General features: G+C 42.5%; 2 protein-coding genes across 7 annotated transcripts in view; both read right to left on the bottom strand.

Annotated features, from left to right (window-relative positions):
* The window catches only part of LOC117736109 (solute carrier family 12 member 2-like), a 20,769-nt gene extending 14,197 nt beyond the window's left edge, over window positions 1-6,572 (bottom strand). The window contains exons 1-9 of the mRNA XM_034541186.1: window positions 6,418-6,572; window positions 5,517-5,526; window positions 4,907-5,020; window positions 4,691-4,766; window positions 2,755-2,850; window positions 2,012-2,151; window positions 1,811-1,921; window positions 1,105-1,213; window positions 879-1,006 (exon numbers count right to left, since the gene is read on the bottom strand). Of these exons, the coding sequence (XP_034397077.1) occupies window positions 879-1,006; window positions 1,105-1,213; window positions 1,811-1,921; window positions 2,012-2,151; window positions 2,755-2,850; window positions 4,691-4,766; window positions 4,907-5,020; window positions 5,517-5,526; window positions 6,418-6,554 (921 nt within the window). The 5' untranslated portion in view covers window positions 6,555-6,572. The remainder of the gene's footprint in view (window positions 1-878; window positions 1,007-1,104; window positions 1,214-1,810; window positions 1,922-2,011; window positions 2,152-2,754; window positions 2,851-4,690; window positions 4,767-4,906; window positions 5,021-5,516; window positions 5,527-6,417) is intronic.
* A 2,573-nt stretch (window positions 6,573-9,145) lies between these two features.
* The window catches only part of LOC117736524 (GRAM domain-containing protein 2B), a 14,680-nt gene continuing 3,825 nt past the window's right edge, over window positions 9,146-20,000 (bottom strand). For 4 of the 6 annotated variants that reach the window (XM_034541918.1, XM_034541920.1, XM_034541919.1 and 1 more), the window contains 12 exons: window positions 19,687-19,774; window positions 18,059-18,128; window positions 17,090-17,193; window positions 16,668-16,763; window positions 16,499-16,570; window positions 15,886-15,975; window positions 15,392-15,503; window positions 14,891-15,070; window positions 14,113-14,188; window positions 13,065-13,169; window positions 12,292-12,373; window positions 9,146-9,762 (listed from right to left, as the gene is read on the bottom strand). In XM_034541918.1, the coding sequence (XP_034397809.1) occupies window positions 9,721-9,762; window positions 12,292-12,373; window positions 13,065-13,169; window positions 14,113-14,188; window positions 14,891-15,070; window positions 15,392-15,503; window positions 15,886-15,975; window positions 16,499-16,570; window positions 16,668-16,763; window positions 17,090-17,193; window positions 18,059-18,128; window positions 19,687-19,774 (1,117 nt within the window). In that variant the 3' untranslated portion in view covers window positions 9,146-9,720. Of the gene's footprint in view, window positions 9,763-12,195; window positions 12,374-13,064; window positions 13,170-14,112; window positions 14,189-14,890; window positions 15,071-15,391; window positions 15,504-15,885; window positions 15,976-16,498; window positions 16,571-16,667; window positions 16,764-17,089; window positions 17,194-18,058; window positions 18,129-19,686; window positions 19,775-20,000 lie in introns of all 6 variants that reach the window. The other 2 variants (XM_034541916.1, XM_034541917.1) reach the window with 2 other exon arrangements.

Below are 20,000 nucleotides of genomic sequence, written 5' to 3'. Positions count from 1 at the left end.
ATAAGAGAGGATCACTGTTTTATTATTCTGTTTTAATGACAAATGTAATGATTAACTGTATGATGCATGAGAATGAATGAATGTTTTATTGTTTAGACAATAGTTAAAATGGATGCCGATTGAAACCTAATGTGTTGCTTTTATTCGGAAGGCAGGATAATAGGGTTTTATTGTGAAGGGGAACTTCCTGTCCTTGACCGGAAGAGTGAGCTTTGACCTCGCCTGTTTACTAATTGGCGTAGCGAGTAGAACTGCGGCATCCTTTGAACTGACCAATGGAACTAACCTTTAGGTGTGAATTCATTTGCATGACCATACTAATAGCCGAGCATTTGTTCTGGGGAGACATGGTTCTACTGGTCTGGGGACATGGTTCTACTGGTCTGGAGACATGGTTCTACTGGTCTGGGGACATGGTTCTACTGGTCTGGAGACATGGTTCTACTGGTCTGGAGACATGGTTCTACTGGTCTGGAGACAAGGTTCTACTGGTCTGGAGACATGGTTCTACTGGTCTGGAGACATGGTTCTACTGGTCTGGAGACTCCAGACAGCCCCGGTCTGTGGCTCCTTGGGAGCTGCACTCCGTCTGTGGAGAGTTCCTCCTTTCTGGCCCCACGATCGTGAACGCTACATGAGTATTATCTTTGCCATTAAATATTGTTAAACTTTAACTCAAATCCTGAATTTCCTGCGGCCACGGGACCCGGAGCTTTGAACACGAATCTTACAATAGCAATAAACTGCCAATGGAGTTGTTCCCCTTCCCTCATGTTAGATGTTCAAGGCCTTATTCATAAGGTTGTTCCGACCTTCGACAGTGAAATCAGGTAATAAATCGTCAATAAACTGTCTGAAATGCAACGTGTGGAGCTCACCGCGAGGTCTCCGGAGATGTTGGCTCCGGCGAGGATCCCGGTGGCCGCGGGAAAGAAAATGGCGAACATCGAGAAGAACGTCTCCTCGTCTCTGAAGTCCGGACCCAGGTTCTCTAAAAAGATGGCAGCTGTAGAAGGAGAGAGACCGACCAAAGACAGACGGGTTACAATTTAAACTAAAGTCAAAGCCAAAAGGTTGGATACCACAAAGAGAGGGCAGACTGACAACTATAGCCGAAGAATCCTTTTGGCTCTTTGCTCTCTACTGCAATGAAGCTTCCTATGAAGTAGTTAGCGATGGCGGCCAGCAGGATCACCAGGAGCACGATCTGAGCCTGATGGACAGAACACACACAGAGAAGAGATGAGTGAGGAACCCTGAGAGATTTCTATTCAACAGATACAATGAACCCATTGCGAGCCAGAACACTCGCTGATGCGTTTGTTCTCCTTAGAATCACTGAATGTGACTCTCATAGATCGGTTTCAGCGACAGGTGCCTTGCTCATCTTCACTAATTGATCGTCTCATCGTAAGACATTTAGACGAGAGCCTCATAGAAATGTCATTCCTTCCGCAGGTATTTGGTCATAAACTAAAATATGAGACCATTTTTAGTTTTAAAAAGGCATCCTGAGGGGAACGTGAATGTCTGAACCAAGTTGAATGGGACTCATCCAATAGTTGTGGAGGCCTTTTACTTTTATGAACTTCAGGGAATCAACGGAGTCCATAGGATTCATCCTCTGAGGACCATGAGTGTTTGTCCAAAATATGTAGAGATGTTTCAGTCTTGATCGAAGGCTGGTGTGACGTCCACTGCGGGGTCCTCAAAGGTAAATATGAGCATCACGTGTTCGTCTTTGAGATGCCAGCAGAGGATTCTGGGTGTTCGCAGTTTCACGATGTGTTTTGCATTCCCAGTAACCTACCTTGGCTTCCCACTCCATTCCAGCGACAGAGATCCCCAGCAGCAGGATGACGGTCAGAGTCCCGACGATGCGAATGTCGTTGAGCTCATCGGTCATCAGGGCGTCGACGTCCTGCAACCAGCAACCAAAACGGGAACAAGACCGGCATCAGAACCGCTGCTCGATAAGACGGGACGGACGAACGTTTTGAGTGTTTCTCACGCTGAGCATCTCAACGACCGTCTCCGCGAAGCCCACGACGTACATGGCCACGGCCACGGCGTTGGCGAAGGCGAAGATGAGGCCGATGGAGCCTCCGAACTCCGGCCCCAGGCTCCTGGAGATCAGGTAGTACGCTCCTCCTGGAACGCAGTGATATTGATCATTGGTGCATCGTGTGGTGCTGGTTAACTAACGTTAACAAATATGTGTGTGGTCCCGTAGTTTAACCAAATGTATGATAACATTAATATGTGTGATTGTCTGAAAGTTGGTTCTTAAAAGCAAACATTAGGGTTTTCCTGAACTCATATTTTGTTGTTTCCAATCATAGTTTGCTAAAATACGAGTAGGGAGGAGGGTTGGGATGGATAGATCCAACAAACACAGGATGTTCACACAGGAGACCGCTGTTCTGGTCCCGAGTGAAACCAAAAGTAAATATTTACTTATTGTAATTTCCGTCTGGCACTTAAGTATCCTAACGAACGTACTTATTTTCAAACAAACAATTATGTTGTACTAAACCTAACCAAGAAATGTGTTCCCTACACATAGTAAAGTATTTTGGGTTTTGTTTTCTTTAAATGTACAACGTAAACCACTGCAACTGTAATCCAGGAACATACAAGTTCCGCAAGTTATTGAGAATGCATTTTAGTTGCATTGAATTGTAATGTTGTAGGAGACAACAGGAAAGCAGGTTGATGAACTAACCAAATCTCAAAGTGAAAGGGAAGTCTCACCTCCTCGTACGAAGCCGTTTGTTGCTATCGCAGAAGTTGACAGACCAGTGATGGTGGTGACCACAGTGGCCATCAGAATGACCGCAATGGTGAGTCCTGATGCACACAAACAAAACAAATGAAGACAACGTGTAGCTCAACATGTTCAACAGATGTACCTTAAATGTTTCAGCTAGCAATAATTCTCTCTCCTGACCACCAGGGGGCGACTCCTCTGGTTGTATAGAAGTCTATGCTTCATGTGTTAAAGCTGCATTCTCTCTCCTGACCACCAGGGGGCGACTCCTCTGGTTGTATAGAAGTCTGTGCTTCATGTGTTAAAGCTGCATTCTCTCTCCTGACCACCAGGGGGCGACTCCTCTGGTTGTATAGAAGTCTATGCTTCATGTGTTAAAGCTGCATTCTCTCTCCTGACCACCAGGGGGCGACTCCTCTGGTTGTATAGAAGTATATGCTTCATGTGTTAAAGCTGCATTCTCTCTCCTGACCACCAGGGGGCGACTCCTCTGGTTGTATAGAAGTCTATGCTTCATGTGTTAAAGCTGCATTCTCTCTACTGACCACCAGGGGGCAACTCCTCTGGTTGTATAGAAGTCTATGCTTTATGTGTTAAAGCTGCATTCTCTCTCCTGACCAACAGGGGGCGACTCCTCTGGTTGTATAGAAGTCTATGCTTCATGTGTTAAAGCTGCATTCTCTCTACTGACCACCAGGGGGCGACTCCTCTGGTTGTATAGAAGTCTATGCTTCATGTGTTAAAGCTGCATTCTCTCTCCTGACCAACAGGGGGCGACGCCTCTGGTTGTATAGAAGTCTATGCTTCATGTGTTAAAGCTGCATTCTCTCTCCTGACCAACAGGGGGCGACTCCTCTGGTTGTATAGAAGTCTATATAAATGACTTCTCTCTTGATTTATTCCCTCAGTAAACATTGTAAACATCAGTTTATGGTCTCAATCTCTAGTTTTAACGGCGACAGTCAAAATCCCAAACTCAAGGCTTCAAAGCAGCTGTCCACCAACCAATGAAATAGGTTGCTGTCTCTGACTTCTTGTCTCTGACATCCTGTCTCTGACTTCTTGTCTCTGACATCCTGTCTCTGACTTCTTGTCTCTGACATCCTGTCTCTGACTTCCTGTCTCTGACTTTCTGTCTCTGACTTCTTGTCTCTGACTTCCTGTCTCTGACTTCTTGTCTCTGACATCCTGTCTCTGACTTTCTGTCTCTGACTTCTTGTCTCTGACTTCCTGTCTCTGACTTCCTGTCTCTGACTTTCTGTCTCTGACTTCCTGTCTCTGACTTCCTGTCTCTGACTTTCTGTCTCTGACTTTTTGTCTCTGACTTCCTGTCTCTGACTTCTTGTCTCTGACTTCCTGTCTCTGACTTCCTGTCTCTGACATCCTGTCTCTGACTTCTTGTCTCTGACATCCTGTCTCTGACTTCTTGTCTCTGACTTCCTGTCTCTGACTTCCTGTCTCTGACTTCTTGTCTCTGACTTCCTGTCTCTGACTTCTTGTCTCTGACATCCTGTCTCTGACTTCCTGTCTCTGACTTTCTGTCTCTGACTTCTTGTCTCTGACTTCCTGTCTCTGACTTCCTGTCTCTGACTTCTTGTCTCTGACATCCTGTCTCTGACTTCCTGTCCCGTAAATCTTTACAAACACTTCACAAATTCCATCAATATTTTTCTAAAAACAGCTACTTATGTTGTTTTTATCAATCATTGCTCAAAAAGGAGGAAATAGTGCATTTATCTGGGACTACTTTTCATTGATTTGTTGTTAATGGAGCTCTATGGGACAAAACAGAAGATATATTAGAAAAGAAGATATTAAAACGTGTTGGTTTTGTATCCTTTATACATCTACTGAGAAAAGGTGCACTCTCATTGGCTGAGCTGCAGGAAGAAAACCCCCGAAAGTCTCATTTGTACCAACCGATTCCAGCCTGTCCAACGATCCAGGACATTCTGATGAAGAGCATCACACCCCAGATGTTCAGCATGCAGCGGATCTGCAACACGCACACACACACACACACACACACACACACACACACACGCACACACACACACACACACACACACACACACATGAAATGTGTATTTGATGAGATCCCATTATAAGAGGAATATTCTTGAGCAGAACACTCACCAAGACTCCTTTGACCCAACCGAACTTGATGGTTCCTCCTTTCGCCTCCTTCGCCGCCAGGGCCACCGCCGCCTCCTCAGCCGCCGACGGCTCCTCTCCATTGGCCAGACCGTCCTCAAACGGATCCTGACGACCAATCACAGCCAAGAGGGGAAGCCAGGGAAAGACAAAGACACAGACGGGTGAGTAGCAGAGAAAATGCCCCACAGCTGAAACCAGTCATTCTTTAATGTTTGTATATATATAAAAATATATATATATATATATATATATATATATATATATATGTATATATATTGTACGTTTGAGCACCAATTTTATTATTTTATTTGAATTGTATTTATTTATTTTCTTTGTCAAGGTTAACATTCCAAGAAAGTCTATGTTGTTTAGTTGGACCGTATATATGTCAATGATGTGAGATGGATTTGTTCTATTTTGTTGTTTAAAAAGAAAAAAGAAAGTGATTATGAATCAAATGTATGCATTAACAAGCTTGAATAGACGTATAACTTCTGTGGCGACTTGTGAGGTGACCAGGTGCTGATGAAGGACTAAAAACCTTCATCAGCACCTGAACCTCGGAAACCCGGTTTCACCTCTAGTCCACCGCCGTCGAACTATTTATTAATCTCATTTTCATAAACCACAATAATGTTGCTTTGAGTGAAGAGAAGCTCACGCGTGACCATGACACTGCAGTAGAGTACGACGCACACATAGGAACACACTCACTCATGTTTAATGTATACTATGTATATGTATACTATGTATATTATGTATACTATGTATATGTACACAGAGTCTAACGTCCGGCTGCAACAATACTTTTATGCTGTGTAATCAATGCACAATGAGGTCTGTGTTATGGCTACCTCCATCTGAGGAGTGGGCGCGTGGCGAGGTCATGAGAGGCAGCATTGTGTGTGTGTGTGTGTGTGTGTGTGTGTGTGTGTTGGGGTCAGGCCTCCAGTGATGTCACTGACCCCACGGAGGGAAGTGAAGGGAATGTCTTCTTTTCAGATTGTGTACGCGTCTTTAAATGAATGAAATTAAACGACAAAAGAGAGAATTTGCACGATATTACATCACATGCACCATCATCTTTCTGGAGGTGTTTGAGCTATTTAATGACTTTTTAAATGAACTTTAGGAACTTATCAAACTAAAATATTGACTTACTACTAATAAAAATACAAATGTTGATCGCAGGACTTTTACTTGCAATGATTTGTTTTAAAGGTGAAAAAGAACTAATAATAACAACAACATGAAACTTCCCTTAGTTGATTAATTAAAGATAATTCATTTTTGATCAAGTTTTCTGAAATATTATGTTTAAATATGCAAATGAGGCCTTCACTTATGTGCTCATTTCCAGAACATAAAACTTTGGCTGAATCCAGGTTCAACATTCTTCTTTCACGTGGTTCACATATCAGAGTTAAAGGTTTAGTTAAAGTCTGAGAACTGAAGTTATCTTTAGTGATGAAAACATATTTGGTTATGACGGTTTTACTTTGTCGAGTTCATCGTGCAGCTCCGACAGCGACGGCCGGATGAGCTTCTCCCCGAGAGTCGCGGCGGTGTGCCGGTAGAAGTCGATGTTGGGCACCGCGTCGATGGTGTTGTGTCCGAAGGTCCTCATGTAGTAGGTGTTGGAGTGGCTGTCGGAGATGTGCGTGTGTCCCGTGCCCGTCGAGTGGAGGCTGACCGAGTCGCTCCTCGCCGCGTCCGGGTCGTGGGAGACGTCCGGCGGCAGGCCGATGTCCATGGCGCTGCCCAGCGCCACGGAGTCCAGGAACCCCACCACCCGGAGCCGGCTCTTGGACTCCTCGGGCGGCTTGGAGCCGTCGGCGGGGGCCGCTTCCGTCACCACGTCCACCTGGAAGCGGCTCTGCGGGGAGCCGCCGCTCTTCAACGACGGTTTCGGTCCCGACATGTCCGCGCGCGGAGAGAGTCACTGATGCACCGGGAGAGGCTGACGGTTACCGGGCTATGAACACCTGCTCCAAATAGAACCTGCGGGGAAGTCCGAGCAGCAGCGCCGCAGCATCTAGAGGAAGAGGTCACCAGACCGGAGAGGAAACCTTCAGGTACTCGAGTTACACACAAACAGTCCTTCACTCCTCCGGACGTAAAGGACAACTCTCCCTCTCTATGGGTCCATCTGTCCATCCAGCCACGAGTTGGCGAGCGGGCCGGCCCCTCAGTGGAGACTCAAACGGTGTATTGTCATCCCTCTCTCTCTCTCTCTCTCTCTCTCTCTCTTTCTCTCTCTCTCTCCTCCTTCCTCTCGACTCTCGAGACATCCCAGCATGTCGGGAACACGGTGGAGAGGAGGAGGAGGGGGAGGAGGAGGGGGATGGCTCGGTGTCCATTACGCACCAAAACCTTTGGCACGCGTCCTGGCGCATCGAGAGAAAAGAAGAGGAAGAGACAGGGAGGACTCGTAAAGAGGAGAGAGGGACAGAGGATTTACCTCAAAGTTTAGATCACATGAGCACGTGTCTGTACATCCAGTGAACCCACTGCGCATGCTCGGACTGACAGCCGAACTACAAACAATCTTCCAAAAGCTGCAGAAATATCAACAAAGAGTAGCACATAAAACCATCAGCAATATAACCGTTAAACAACTTAGTGTGTCTGTGTGCGTGTCTGTGTGCGTGTGTGTGTGTGTGTGTCTGTGTGTGTCTGTGTGTGTCTGCGTGTGTGTGTCTGTGTGTGTCTGTGTATGTCTGCGTGTGTGGTTGCATCATAAAACAAAGAGATTTGTCATCACATGGTGACACTGAGACATTCGCACAGAGGCTCCTCTCTGTGTGCGTCTCACACACAGAGAGGGAGGTGTGTGCGTGTGTGCGTGTGTGTGTGCATGTGCGTGTGTGCGTGTGCATGTGCGTGTGTGCAGCATCGTTTGCATAGGAAACAACCGCTGCTTTCTTTGACAGATTATTTGATGCTGAAGCCAGAGACTGAACAATTAATATAAGGAGAAAGAACAACAGGAACCAGTTTAACCAGTTTAAATAAAAAGTTAAAAAGTTTGTGAGTTGGAAGCAACACATCATCACGATGTCACTGGTTTAAGTGACTTTACTGGGATAGTGTGACACTCTTTCACTGTCTTCTCTTAAAACAATCATTTAAAAATGCCTGTTTCAGTTGAGCTTTTTGTAGTCCTTCTTCGTTGTAGTTACGAAGTTTAGGGAAAGCGTTGTCTCTTCCTAACCCCTCTCCTTCACATCTTCAACGTTTTCCACACAGGTCAAGGAAAAGTGGTTCGGAAAAGACCTTAAGAGGTAATCTTTTAGATTTTTCCACCATTTAACGTCACATTGCTATGAATTGTGGGTAATTCCCTTGGGCAACGTTTTCAGAAATGCGGACTTACGTGAAGGGTTTCAACATGTCTGTGAGAGACAGTGGGACAGAACCAGTCTGTGAGGGTGGAGATTGGGATTGGACCACAGTCTCAAAAGGCTCCAATAGGCCCTGTTCACAGCAGCCATGTGGACCTCAATGGAATATTATTTTACACCTGTGTTTACCTTGCAATGGCATGGGGGCCTATATCCTATAAATAGCCTATTGGGGCGACTATGGGTCAGTGGTTAGCATGCCCGTCTTTCAATCAAGAGGTTGGCAGTTCAATCCCCGCCCTAGTCGATGTGTCCTTGAGCAAGACACTTAACCCTGCATTGTTCCCCCTAGCTGTGTGTATAATGTAAAGTGTCTTTGAGTATCTAGAAAAGCACTATATAAATTAAATGGATTATTATTATTATTATAAAGGGCCTATTGCCTATAAAGAGCCTATTCGGACTTGTTCCCAACACCCGATGATGCTTTTCCTCCCTAAGAGGAGGACTTTGAAGGTCTTCTGTGTAACACCTCAGTTCATTATTACAGTGAATGCTTCAGGCCTTGACCTCTGTGGGAAACATCACGGGGTCAAGGAAAGATGGGAAGGAGAGGTCATGAGGAGTTAGGAAACGACCACCGCGGTGTTTAGAGAACCCGACTCTGCTTTCACTAAACTACGTAAACCTGATTCATAGTATTACTTTATTAAGTACATAAACAATCTGATTCAAAGTACTTTATTAAGTACATAAACAACCTGGTTCATAGTATTACTTTGACAATCCTCCTTTTTAAAATAAAGAACTCAATCTATATTTATAATCTATTATATTGCTATATAAATTCTGAAAAAACAAATGCGGAAACATTACAGGAAAAATGAAACTTTAATCCCAGACAGAGGAAAATACAATCTGATCTTTAAATGTGTGTAGAATTTATATATTTAGTCTCTGTAACAGTCTGTTGAAAACCTCTGTGACCAACTGGAAGCTTTAAAGTCACCGCGTCACTCCGCCCTCTGCTGGCCGACTAAGGAACGGCACCGTGATGTCAACATAGAGATAATAAACATGCTCATTTTAACAAATGTCCTTCTCATATATAATTTACCGTCAGTAACAATATGGTGGACCAATCAGAAAAGTGGATGTATTGAATTTGCTTTCTGACCCATGGTGTGTTCAAGGATACTCTGGAGAAAAAAGTGTTGGTTTCTAAACAACCTTTTTAAATGTAAGAAAAAAACGTATTCTAACATTTAGCTTTTTCCAAGTTTGCCATAAACCCAGCCGGGGTTTGTTTAGTGGTATTTAATACTGCTATTGTACTATAATGCATTAATACATCTCAGTTGTGTCAGTTCGTAACATAACGACCACAATAAACTTATTATTCACAGAATATTTACAGAACTGTAAACATTGTACTGGTTTCCGGTGCATTCAGGTCGCTTCGTCCAGCAGCCTCTGCAGGTTCTTCTGCACCTGAAAGGAGAGATGGTGTGTGTTAGTGTCACCGCTGCTCTGTGACGTCAACCAGTCAATCAACCAACCAATCAACCAACCAACCAATCAACCAATCAACCAATCAACCAATCAACCAACCAATCAACCAATCAATCCACCAGTCAATCAACCAGTCAATCAACCAATCAACCAATCAACCAATCAACCAGTCAATCAACCAACCAATCAACCAATCAACCAATCAACCAATCAACCAACCAATCAACCAATCAATCCACCAGTCAATCAACCAGTCAATCAACCAATCAATCAATCAACCAATCAATCAACCAGTCAATCAACCAATCAATCAACCAATCAACCAGTCAATCAATCCATCAACCAATCAACCAATCAACCAACCAGTCAATCAATCAATCAACCAATCAACCAGTCAATCAATCCATCAACCAATCAACCAATCAACCAATCAACCAACCAGTCAATCAATCAATCAATCAATCAACCAATAAATCAATCAATCAACCAATCAATCAACCAGTCAATCAATCAATCAACCAGTCAATCAATAAATCAACCAATCAATCAACCAGTCAATCAATCAATCAACCAGTCAATCAATAAATCAACCATTCAATCAATCAATCAATCAATCAATCAACCAGTCAATCAATAAATCAACCAATCAATCAACCAGTCAATCAATCAATCAACCAGTCAATCAATAAATCAACCATTCAATCAATCAATCAATCAATCAATCAATCAACCAGTCAATCAATCAATCAATCAATCAACCAGTCAATCAACCAATCAATCAACCAATCAATCAACCAATCAACCAGTCAATCAATCAATCAACCAACCAGTCAATCAATCAACCAATCAATCAATCAATCAATCAATCAATCAACCAATCAACCAATCAATCAATCAACCAATCAATCAATCAATCAATCAACCAATCAATCATTCAGTCAAGTTGTATTCATCCTTCACCTTTAAAATAAATCAAATGAAATTCAAAGTGCTTTACAAATGATCGACGATACGATAACAAGATGAAAATGAAGATGAAGTCACATCAAATAAAGTTTAGAAAAATAAATATATTAATAAAATACAACGCTGAATAAATTTATGGTGGTGCAACTGTAAGAAAAGTAAAATTAGAGCTAAATAAAATGTATATAACTACTAAAAACTATTGTCTATAATCAGACGTATTAATAAGTAATAATAATAAAATTCAGAAATGCACATTTATATAATATATATATATATATTTTTTAAATATATGTTTCTATTGGTCATTATGTAACGTTCAGGCTCCTGTAATCTGGTTGAACTCCCAGCACTGCAGCTGGGAGGCAAATAGCCTAGCTTAGCATAAAGACTGGAAGCAGGGGGAAACTGCTAGCCTAGCTCTTTGGTTTTAGGGACAACATTGTACGTATACACTGACATGGAGGACATTTTATTTCTAGATTTGAAATATAACACAAAAACATCATCAGCGTAAAAAAAAAGATGTAGAAAGTTAAGTAAAGACAACAAGATTAAATAAATAATAATGAAATAAAAACGATCTAAATGTAGACGCAGCTTTTCCAAACCTGGCAACCTCACTGTGACGATTAGGTCCAATAATTATTTATATTTCCATGTCAGTCGTTGTGCATAGTAAACAAATGGCGATCCAGGTGTGTTTTTGCACTTAATGCTAAGCTAAGCTAACCCCAGCCAACTCCACATCTGTACATAACACACAGCGATTAGATTGACATGAATAAAACATTTTTAAAAGCTCCATCTCACTTATTATTTGTCTCGGTCCAGCGGGGCTTATTTCTAATATTTCCACAGGTCAGAGGGTCACAGAGAAACTTCTTCACCTGTCCACCAGGTGGCCCTCACACTCCCCCCCCCCCCCCCCCCCCCCTCTTATTTTGAAAACTATGATATTTGCAGCCAGCTTCAGTGGCTCTGGAAGCGGACTTGTCAGCTCGATTCTGTGGCGCTCTCCTTACGGATCGGCGGCTATAAATGTTTGATTGCCACCGCAGAGCGTCCGGTTTCATCCGGTTTCATCCGGTTTCATCCGGTTTCATCCGGTTCCCTGACACGTGATGGAAGGGAACCCACCCGGTTTATTCAGGGACTGAAGGGTTCTTTGGCTGCATGGTGGAACACGTTCCGCGTCATTCCTCTACTTTCTAATTATGAAAAGAGACTTTTCCAAAACTAAAACTCAACCAGCGGTTCGGAACCTTTTTTCAGTACCACCTAACCTAAAAAAGTAACACAGTGTCGGATTTAATATATTATTTTTATTTATTAAATAACTCTTTTTTTAAAGGATTTTTGAATGGATGCTAATTTTAAATGTATCTTTTTAAATCTTGTGTACCCCCTGGAGTGCCTTACAACCCCCCCAGGGGGGACACGTACCCCTATTTGAGGAACCACTGGAATAGACCAACAGGATTGTGGGTATTTGGGGATGTCGATGGGAACCAGTTCAGGTGTTTTTGAATGGAAGCTGACCTTCTCCAGCTTCATCAGGTTGATGGTCAGCAGTTCGGAGAACAGCTCCGCGTTCACGCCGCTCCCCCGCAGGAAGTCGTTTCTAGGCAACCGAAGGACAAACAATGGAGGACGCAAATATTTCAAAATAAAAGAAGAGCAAAATCATATAATCTTGTATTTCACCACGATCTGATTTAAAATACTGTTGATGTTCCCCAGAGGGGGTCGTCACGGTGACTATGTTCATTTCACAGTATGCGGTGCGGAATAATATTTATTGTGTTATTTATATACATATATACTATATATATATACAACTATATATATATATATATATATATACACACACAACTATATATAAATAAATATTATTTATATTTAATATAAATAATATTTAATAATTTTATATTATTATATATATATATAAATATATAGTTGTGTATATATATACAACTATATATATATAAATACATATTATTTATATTTAATATAAACAATATTTAATAATTTTATATTATATTATATATATATATATATATATATATATATATATATATATATATTATATATATATATATATATATATATATATATATAGGCCAACTATGAATATGTTCCTGTTGACGGACACTTCTCACCTTCTCTTCGTGACACTTTTGTCCGATTTGGGAATTCTACTTTTAAAGTTGTGATGATTTAAAAGTCAGCTGACGTGTTTCAATGAATAAAATTTATGAATAATTGTATTTTTTCCCATATTTTATTTTTGTGTGTTTTCCCCGTGAACTCACTCCTGGTCGGGGAAGTCGGCGACGGAGCCGAGTGTCGTCAGCCTCTGCTCCAATGAGACGATCTTAAAGGCCAAGTAACAGGAAGACAGGACCAGGACACACACTCTGAGGACACACACACATGGACACACACACACACACACATGGACACACACAAGGACACACACACACACACATGGACACACACACACACACACACGGACACACACACATGGACACACACACACACACACATGGACACACACACACACACACACGGACACACACACATGGACACACACACACACATGGACACACACACACATGGACACACACATGGACACACACACATGGACACACACACACACACGGACACACACACATGGACACACACACACACACACGGACACACACACATGGACACACACACACATGGACACACACACACACACATGGACACACACACATGGACACACACACACATGGACACACACACACACACATGGACACACACACACACGGACACACACACATACACACGGACACACACATGGACACACACACACATACACACGGACACACACACACACATGGACACACACACACACACGGACACACACACACACACATGGACACACACACATGGACACACACACACACACACACGGACACACACACACGGACACACACACACTATCGATCAATGAAGAAGGAACTGATGAACTGATGAACTGAGTAAATGTAAATAGTAAAACTTAATGAAGTCAATACATGAATGAAGAGTTTGTTAATAAATGCATTATGATATCAATTAAAAGCTGAATTAGAGATCAATGTTTAATGAATAGTTTCACGAATAAATTAATGAATGAATGAATACATCGTTATATGAATGAGTGAAGATGAATGAATACATGATGAATCACTGGAATGAATAAATCTATTGATCTTCACACAAATGAGTGAAAATACAATGAATGAATGACAAAATTAATGCATAAATGGCAGAATGGCAGAATGGCAGAATGAATGAATGAATGAATGAATGAATGAATGTCGGTGAACTCACAGTAACAGGTAGACAAACAGCAGAGTGTTGAGAGAAACTACTGTCAGAGTCCGTCCGTCAATTATCAGCTCTGAGCCTAGAAACAGAGGTAAATAAAAAATAACATTTTGTTTTAAAAAAGTCACCAATTTGTTGCTAAGATACATTTGAAAATTATATTTTGTATTGCTTATATTTTGTTGTATTTCTCTCGGGATAAATACACATCTTTCTTCATATTAGCAACAAGAGTAAAATGTACTTAATTATAAAAACAAAATGACTGTGATCATGAAATATAAGACTGTTTGGACTAATGGATAAAACTGGCAAACAATTTGTACAGAAAGCTCATTAAAAAACATCCGGATGTTACTCGTGGTGTCCCACAGGGCTCCGCTTTAGATCCTTAAGAGTTTGTTCTGTTCTGATCTTATTCACAGACGACACTTTTGGAGGTGTAGAAATTAATACATTAAACTTTAAAACAGGTCAAACTAAAAAAATATAATGAGAAACAACGCGGTGTCTTCTTGAAATCTGATCATATCATCAAAGTACGTGCACATCACTCTGTGGGGTGATTTTGTGGAAGGGACCGGAGAAATGTAAGTTTAAAAAGATGTTGATGTTGTTGTTGTTGTTGTTGTTGGTTTCCTTTTCTTGCTTCCACATTCTCGATCGGGTCGTTGTTGATTGATATGACTTGTGATTAATGTTCGAAAGGAAGTAAAAATTGAATTCAGTGTTGGATAAAAAAGGTATAAAGTCTGTTTTACAGACGGGACGACGTTCGTACCAGCGTGGCGTTTGTCCTGCTGCTTGTTGTCTTGGTTCTGGTGCAGGTTCTGGTTCTGGTGCTGGTTCTGGTTCTGCTTCTGGTGCTGGTTCTTCCCTTTATGCTGAAGGTCCGGATGTCCGGGCGGCGCTGCACCGTCCGGCTGCTTCAACGTGTGCAGAAGTGGAGGAGCAGGGAACTCTGAGGAGGCACAGGAAGTGAACATTCACTGGGAAACTCAGAACCAGTCCTCCGGACACTTTGTGCTGGTGTCACTGGTGCACAGCTGGTAAGTGGACTCCACCAGGTAACAAGACACCAGGTGTTCCCTTACATCCCTCTACTGTTCATCGCTTCTCTGCAGCTTAAACCAGCTGGAATGAGTCTCGATGCTCCTCAACCTCCATTTTACTGCTTTATTTTATTCTTAAGTTTGTCGGTTCGTCTGTTTCTGCTACTTTAGTAAACAAACAACGCTCTAATCATGTGATCTGCCGTGCTGCCTCTGATTGGTCGATGTACCCTCCATCTTGTCGTCGTCGGGGGTCTGGGAGTCCGAGCTGCTGCTCTCCTCCAGGTCCCGCCTCCTCGGCATCACGGCCACGTCCAGGTCGCAGAACGCACCCGGAAAGCTCTGCAGGAACAGGAAGTCTGAGAGAAGACTGACCAGAACGCATAGAACAAAAAGACCTGCACAATTATGAAGAACAAATATATATATATATATATATATATATATATATATATATATTATATATATATATATATATATATATATATATATATATATATGGCACATTATGTTTTTTACACAAGTTTTTCTCATAGAATTAGTTTTTCTTCAGTATTATTGAAAAGTTTTATGGCCATATTCTTTATATACATTTCTCAATAAATCAAGTGTTTTGTTCGCATTTTACAACTAAGTTGAAAAGAATATAGTCGAAATAAACAAACTATGTTCAAACTCATTTGGAAGAACCAAAGCGGTCCGTGAGGTTTGTCGCCTGACCTACCCGAGGGAAGCGAGGCGTCAGGGGTGACCTTTGACCTCTGAAGCTGTTTGGGGCTGAGGACAGAACGGGGCTGCTGCACGGACTCTTCTCCTGAAAGCATGCACGTGATATTCAATCACATAGAGATATTCAAAAGTATGAATTAAATCAGATGTGCAGCATTTCTTTTCCTGCTTTTCATTCCGACATTTTAAAACACATTTTCTCTTTTTGGGATTAAACTCTGCGAGTAATTATTCTCCACATGTTGGCTTTTTAAACTATAGATAGATTTATTATTTGACAACTCAGAAACATACAAAATGACTTTAAGAGAATTTAAGAACATAAAAGCTATCAGGGTCAATTAAATTCTGGATTTTAGGGGTTAAAATCTAGTTTAAATTGAATGAATCTGTATCGACCACTTCAACGCACAATGACTGAAGTGTGACTGTCAGTGGATACAGAAGACACACACAACGTAGACATTTAGGAAACAGAGGAGCTCCGTCATCTCGTGTCTCTGAGTTTGACGGGACGGAAAAGGTCAAAGAACTTTATTTCAGCATCAAAAACGCCATGAAAATAATCAAATAAATTGGCATTTCATAGTATTTCTACTTGGTCCTACCTCCAGGTGGAGACTGATGGACATCAGGAACTTGTAGGTGTTGTCTCTGGACATGAAGGACACGAAGACGTACTGCAACCAGACACACAAAGGGTTCACGGGTTCTTCACGTTATCTGATCATCCACCCAAAGCAGACCAAACCAATAAAATGATGGGGGGGTCCTCACCCTGTCGTTGGCAGTGGCGATCACCAGAGCGTTCGGCAGCAGGATGGCGGTCTTGGTCTTCTTGATGTGCGTGACGGACATCACGGGGATGGCGATCTGGGACGGACAAACCTCAGGATGAACAGCTGAGCCGAGAGGGACTACTTTTACTCTCTGTTGGGACCGAATCACTCATCCTGGGGGAGGTAGCGCTCACGCTGTCATAGACGCCGTTATATATGTATATAAGTATTGTGTTAATATGCATATTGTGTAAACGGTGTTGGCCAGGACTCTCTCAATGGACTCTGTTTCTTCTCATCTTCAGGTGAACGTTGATCCTTTAGGCCAAACATCTCTCATCAAAGCTTTGGGCCTTTTGTCCCCGGCATGTTTGAGATCAAAGAAAACAGTAGCGTGATCTCCGTCCCAGTTCACGGTACCTTTGTGTCTTTTCCAAACACCTTGGAGTGGAAGCAGATCCAGTGGTCAGAGACGAACATCCGGCCCTGGTAGAGGATGTCTTTCTGCAGAGCACAGGTGTAACCTGACACACAGGTGAAGGATGGGAACGTGAACACACACAGATCCAACAAGTCTGTTTTTGACTACAAAGAGACACAGAACTACAAAGGGACATGACATGACTACAACAAGCTGCAAAACAACTACAAAGAGACACAAAACAACTACAAAGAGACACAGAACTACAAAGGGACATGACATGACTACAACAAGCTGCAAAACAACTACAAAGAGACACAAAACAACTACAAAGAGTCACGAAACAACCACAGACACACAAAACAACTACAAAGAGACACAGAACTACAAAAGGACATGACATGACTACAACAAGCTGCAAAACAACTACAAAGAGACACAAAACAACTACAAAGAGTCACGAAACAACCACAGACACACAAAACAACTACAAAGAGTCACGAAACAACCACAGACACACAAAACAACTACAAAGAGACACAAAACAACTACAAAGAGTCACGAAACAACCACAGACACACAAAACAACTACAAAGAGACACAACACGACTACAATAATAAGCTAAACAACTACAAAGAGATACAAAATGCCTACGTAAGCGGGAGACAAAAATAGGATCTAAACAATTACAGAGCGACAGAAAGCAACTACCAAGAGGCAGAAACAACAAAGAGGCGAAACAACAGTAAAGTCTGTGAGTCTCGCTGAGGGGGGTTGTGGTCTTGGCTTGTCTGGGTCCAGGAACCACGGTCTCATAATCCATTGAAGCATCACAATCAAATGGCTTTAGGAACTCTTTGTTACGACACCAGAAACTATGTAGTTGTCCATGCAGCGTGTGTGTACGTTCCTGAGCTGGTGAACTCGCCCTTTACATCTTCTCTAGTTGTGATCATTAATGACTTACTCTGTCTGAGCTGTTCCTCTTTGCTGATCTCCTTGAATAGTTTATGGTACTGACAGTTGCTCTTCGAAAGCTGAAACACACACACACACACACACACACACACACACACACACACACACACACACACACACACACACACACAAACACAATACATAATGCAGAGTGATGCTTGCACAATGTGAATATTGAACCGTTTGGTACATTCTGGAGCGTTGCTTTCAGCTTCTGCAGAGCTAAAGCGAGCTAATTGTTTAACTCGGTAACATTTATTTACACTTATATAACTCATATAACATTCATAACGACTCCTCTGGTTGTATAGAAGTCTATCTTCATGTATTAAAGCTGCATTCTCTCTCCTGACCACCAGGGGGCGACTCCTCTGGTTGTATAGAAGTCTTACTTCATGTGTTAAAGCTGCATTCTCTCTCCTGACCACCAGGGGGCGACTCCTCTGGTTGTATAGAAGTCTATCTTCATGTGTTAAAGGTGCATTCTCTCTCCTGACCACCAGGGGGCGACTCCTCTGGTTGTATAGAAGTCTTACTTCATGTGTTAAAGCTGCATTCTCTCTCCTGACCACCAGGGGGCGACTCCTCTGATTGTATAGAAGTCTATGCTTCATGTGTTAAAGCTGCATTCTCTCTCCTGACCACCAGGGGGCGACTCCTCTGGTTGTATAGAAGTCTATGCGTCATGTGTTAAAGCTGCATTCTCTCTCCTGACCACCAGGGGGCGACTCCTCTGGTTGTATAGAAGTCTATGCTTCATGTGTTAAAGCTGCATACTCTCTCCTAACCACCAGGGGGCGACTCCTCTGGTTGTATAGAAGTCTATACTTCATGTGTTAAAGCTGCATTCTCTCTCCTGACCACCAGGGGGCGACTCCTCTGGTTGTATAGAAGTCTATGCTTCATGTGTTAAAGCTGCATTCTCTCTCCTAACCACCAGGGGGCGACTCCTCTGGTTGTATAGAAGTCTATACTTCATGTGTTAAAGCTGCATTCTCTCTCCTGACCACCAGGGGGCGACTCCTCTGGTTGTATAGAAGTCTATACTTCATGTGTTAAAGCTGCATTCTCTCTCCTGACCACCAGGGGGCGACTCCTCTGGTTGTATAGAAGTCTATGCTTCATGTGTTAAAGCTGCATTCTCTCTCCTAACCACCAGGGGGCGACTCCTCTGGTTGTATAGAAGTCTATACTTCATGTGTTAAAGCTGCATTCTCTCTCCTGACCACCAGGGGGCGACTCAGTCAAAATATGTTCACTTCCGTTTATCAGTTGCAAAAAGCTAAGATGGCAAAGCCGAAATTGCTGAACTCGATGCCTCATAATGAGTTTCATTCTTATCTACAGTCTATGCGATATGCCAGGATTTGAGCACCTCAACTGTGAACAAACCAAGTAATTAAATTTATTTTTCTTTGTTTTCCCTGTTAAAACAAAACTGAACTGTGACTCAAAAAACGAAAAATAACTCCTTAACGGTGGACTGTGTGTCCCGTTACACCCCTAAGTAACACATCCCATCAGAAATGATGTCACCGGTGATGCTGTGATGTCACTAGTGATGCTGTGATGTCACTAGTGATGCTGTGATGTCACTAGTGGTACTAGAACCCTCACCTGGCTGTAGTGAGACTTCTTCCTCTCTATCTTGGAGTCCGGGTCCGTCTGGACTTGAGTCAGCAGAGAGTGATCGAAGGTCTTTGATCTGCAGACGGGGACGAACACACGTTATGTCACGGCTGACATGACTGGCTGCCTCTCCGTGAACCTTTGTACTCGGACGGATTCAAGATGACACCATTAATTAACAATCTAGGATTACTGACGTTAAACGTTTCTGTGCATCCTTTGATTTTCTCGACAACCGTTCATCTGATCAACTTCACACTCGGAAGGCGTGTTGCTGAGAATTCTGGGAAGTTCAGTGTGGA

Source organism: Cyclopterus lumpus, chromosome 9 (assembly GCF_009769545.1).
Source record: "Cyclopterus lumpus isolate fCycLum1 chromosome 9, fCycLum1.pri, whole genome shotgun sequence".
Lineage (NCBI taxonomy): Eukaryota > Metazoa > Chordata > Actinopteri > Perciformes > Cyclopteridae > Cyclopterus > Cyclopterus lumpus.
The sequence above is the reverse complement of the archived record's forward strand: the minus strand, read 5'-3'. Positions and strand labels throughout refer to the sequence as shown.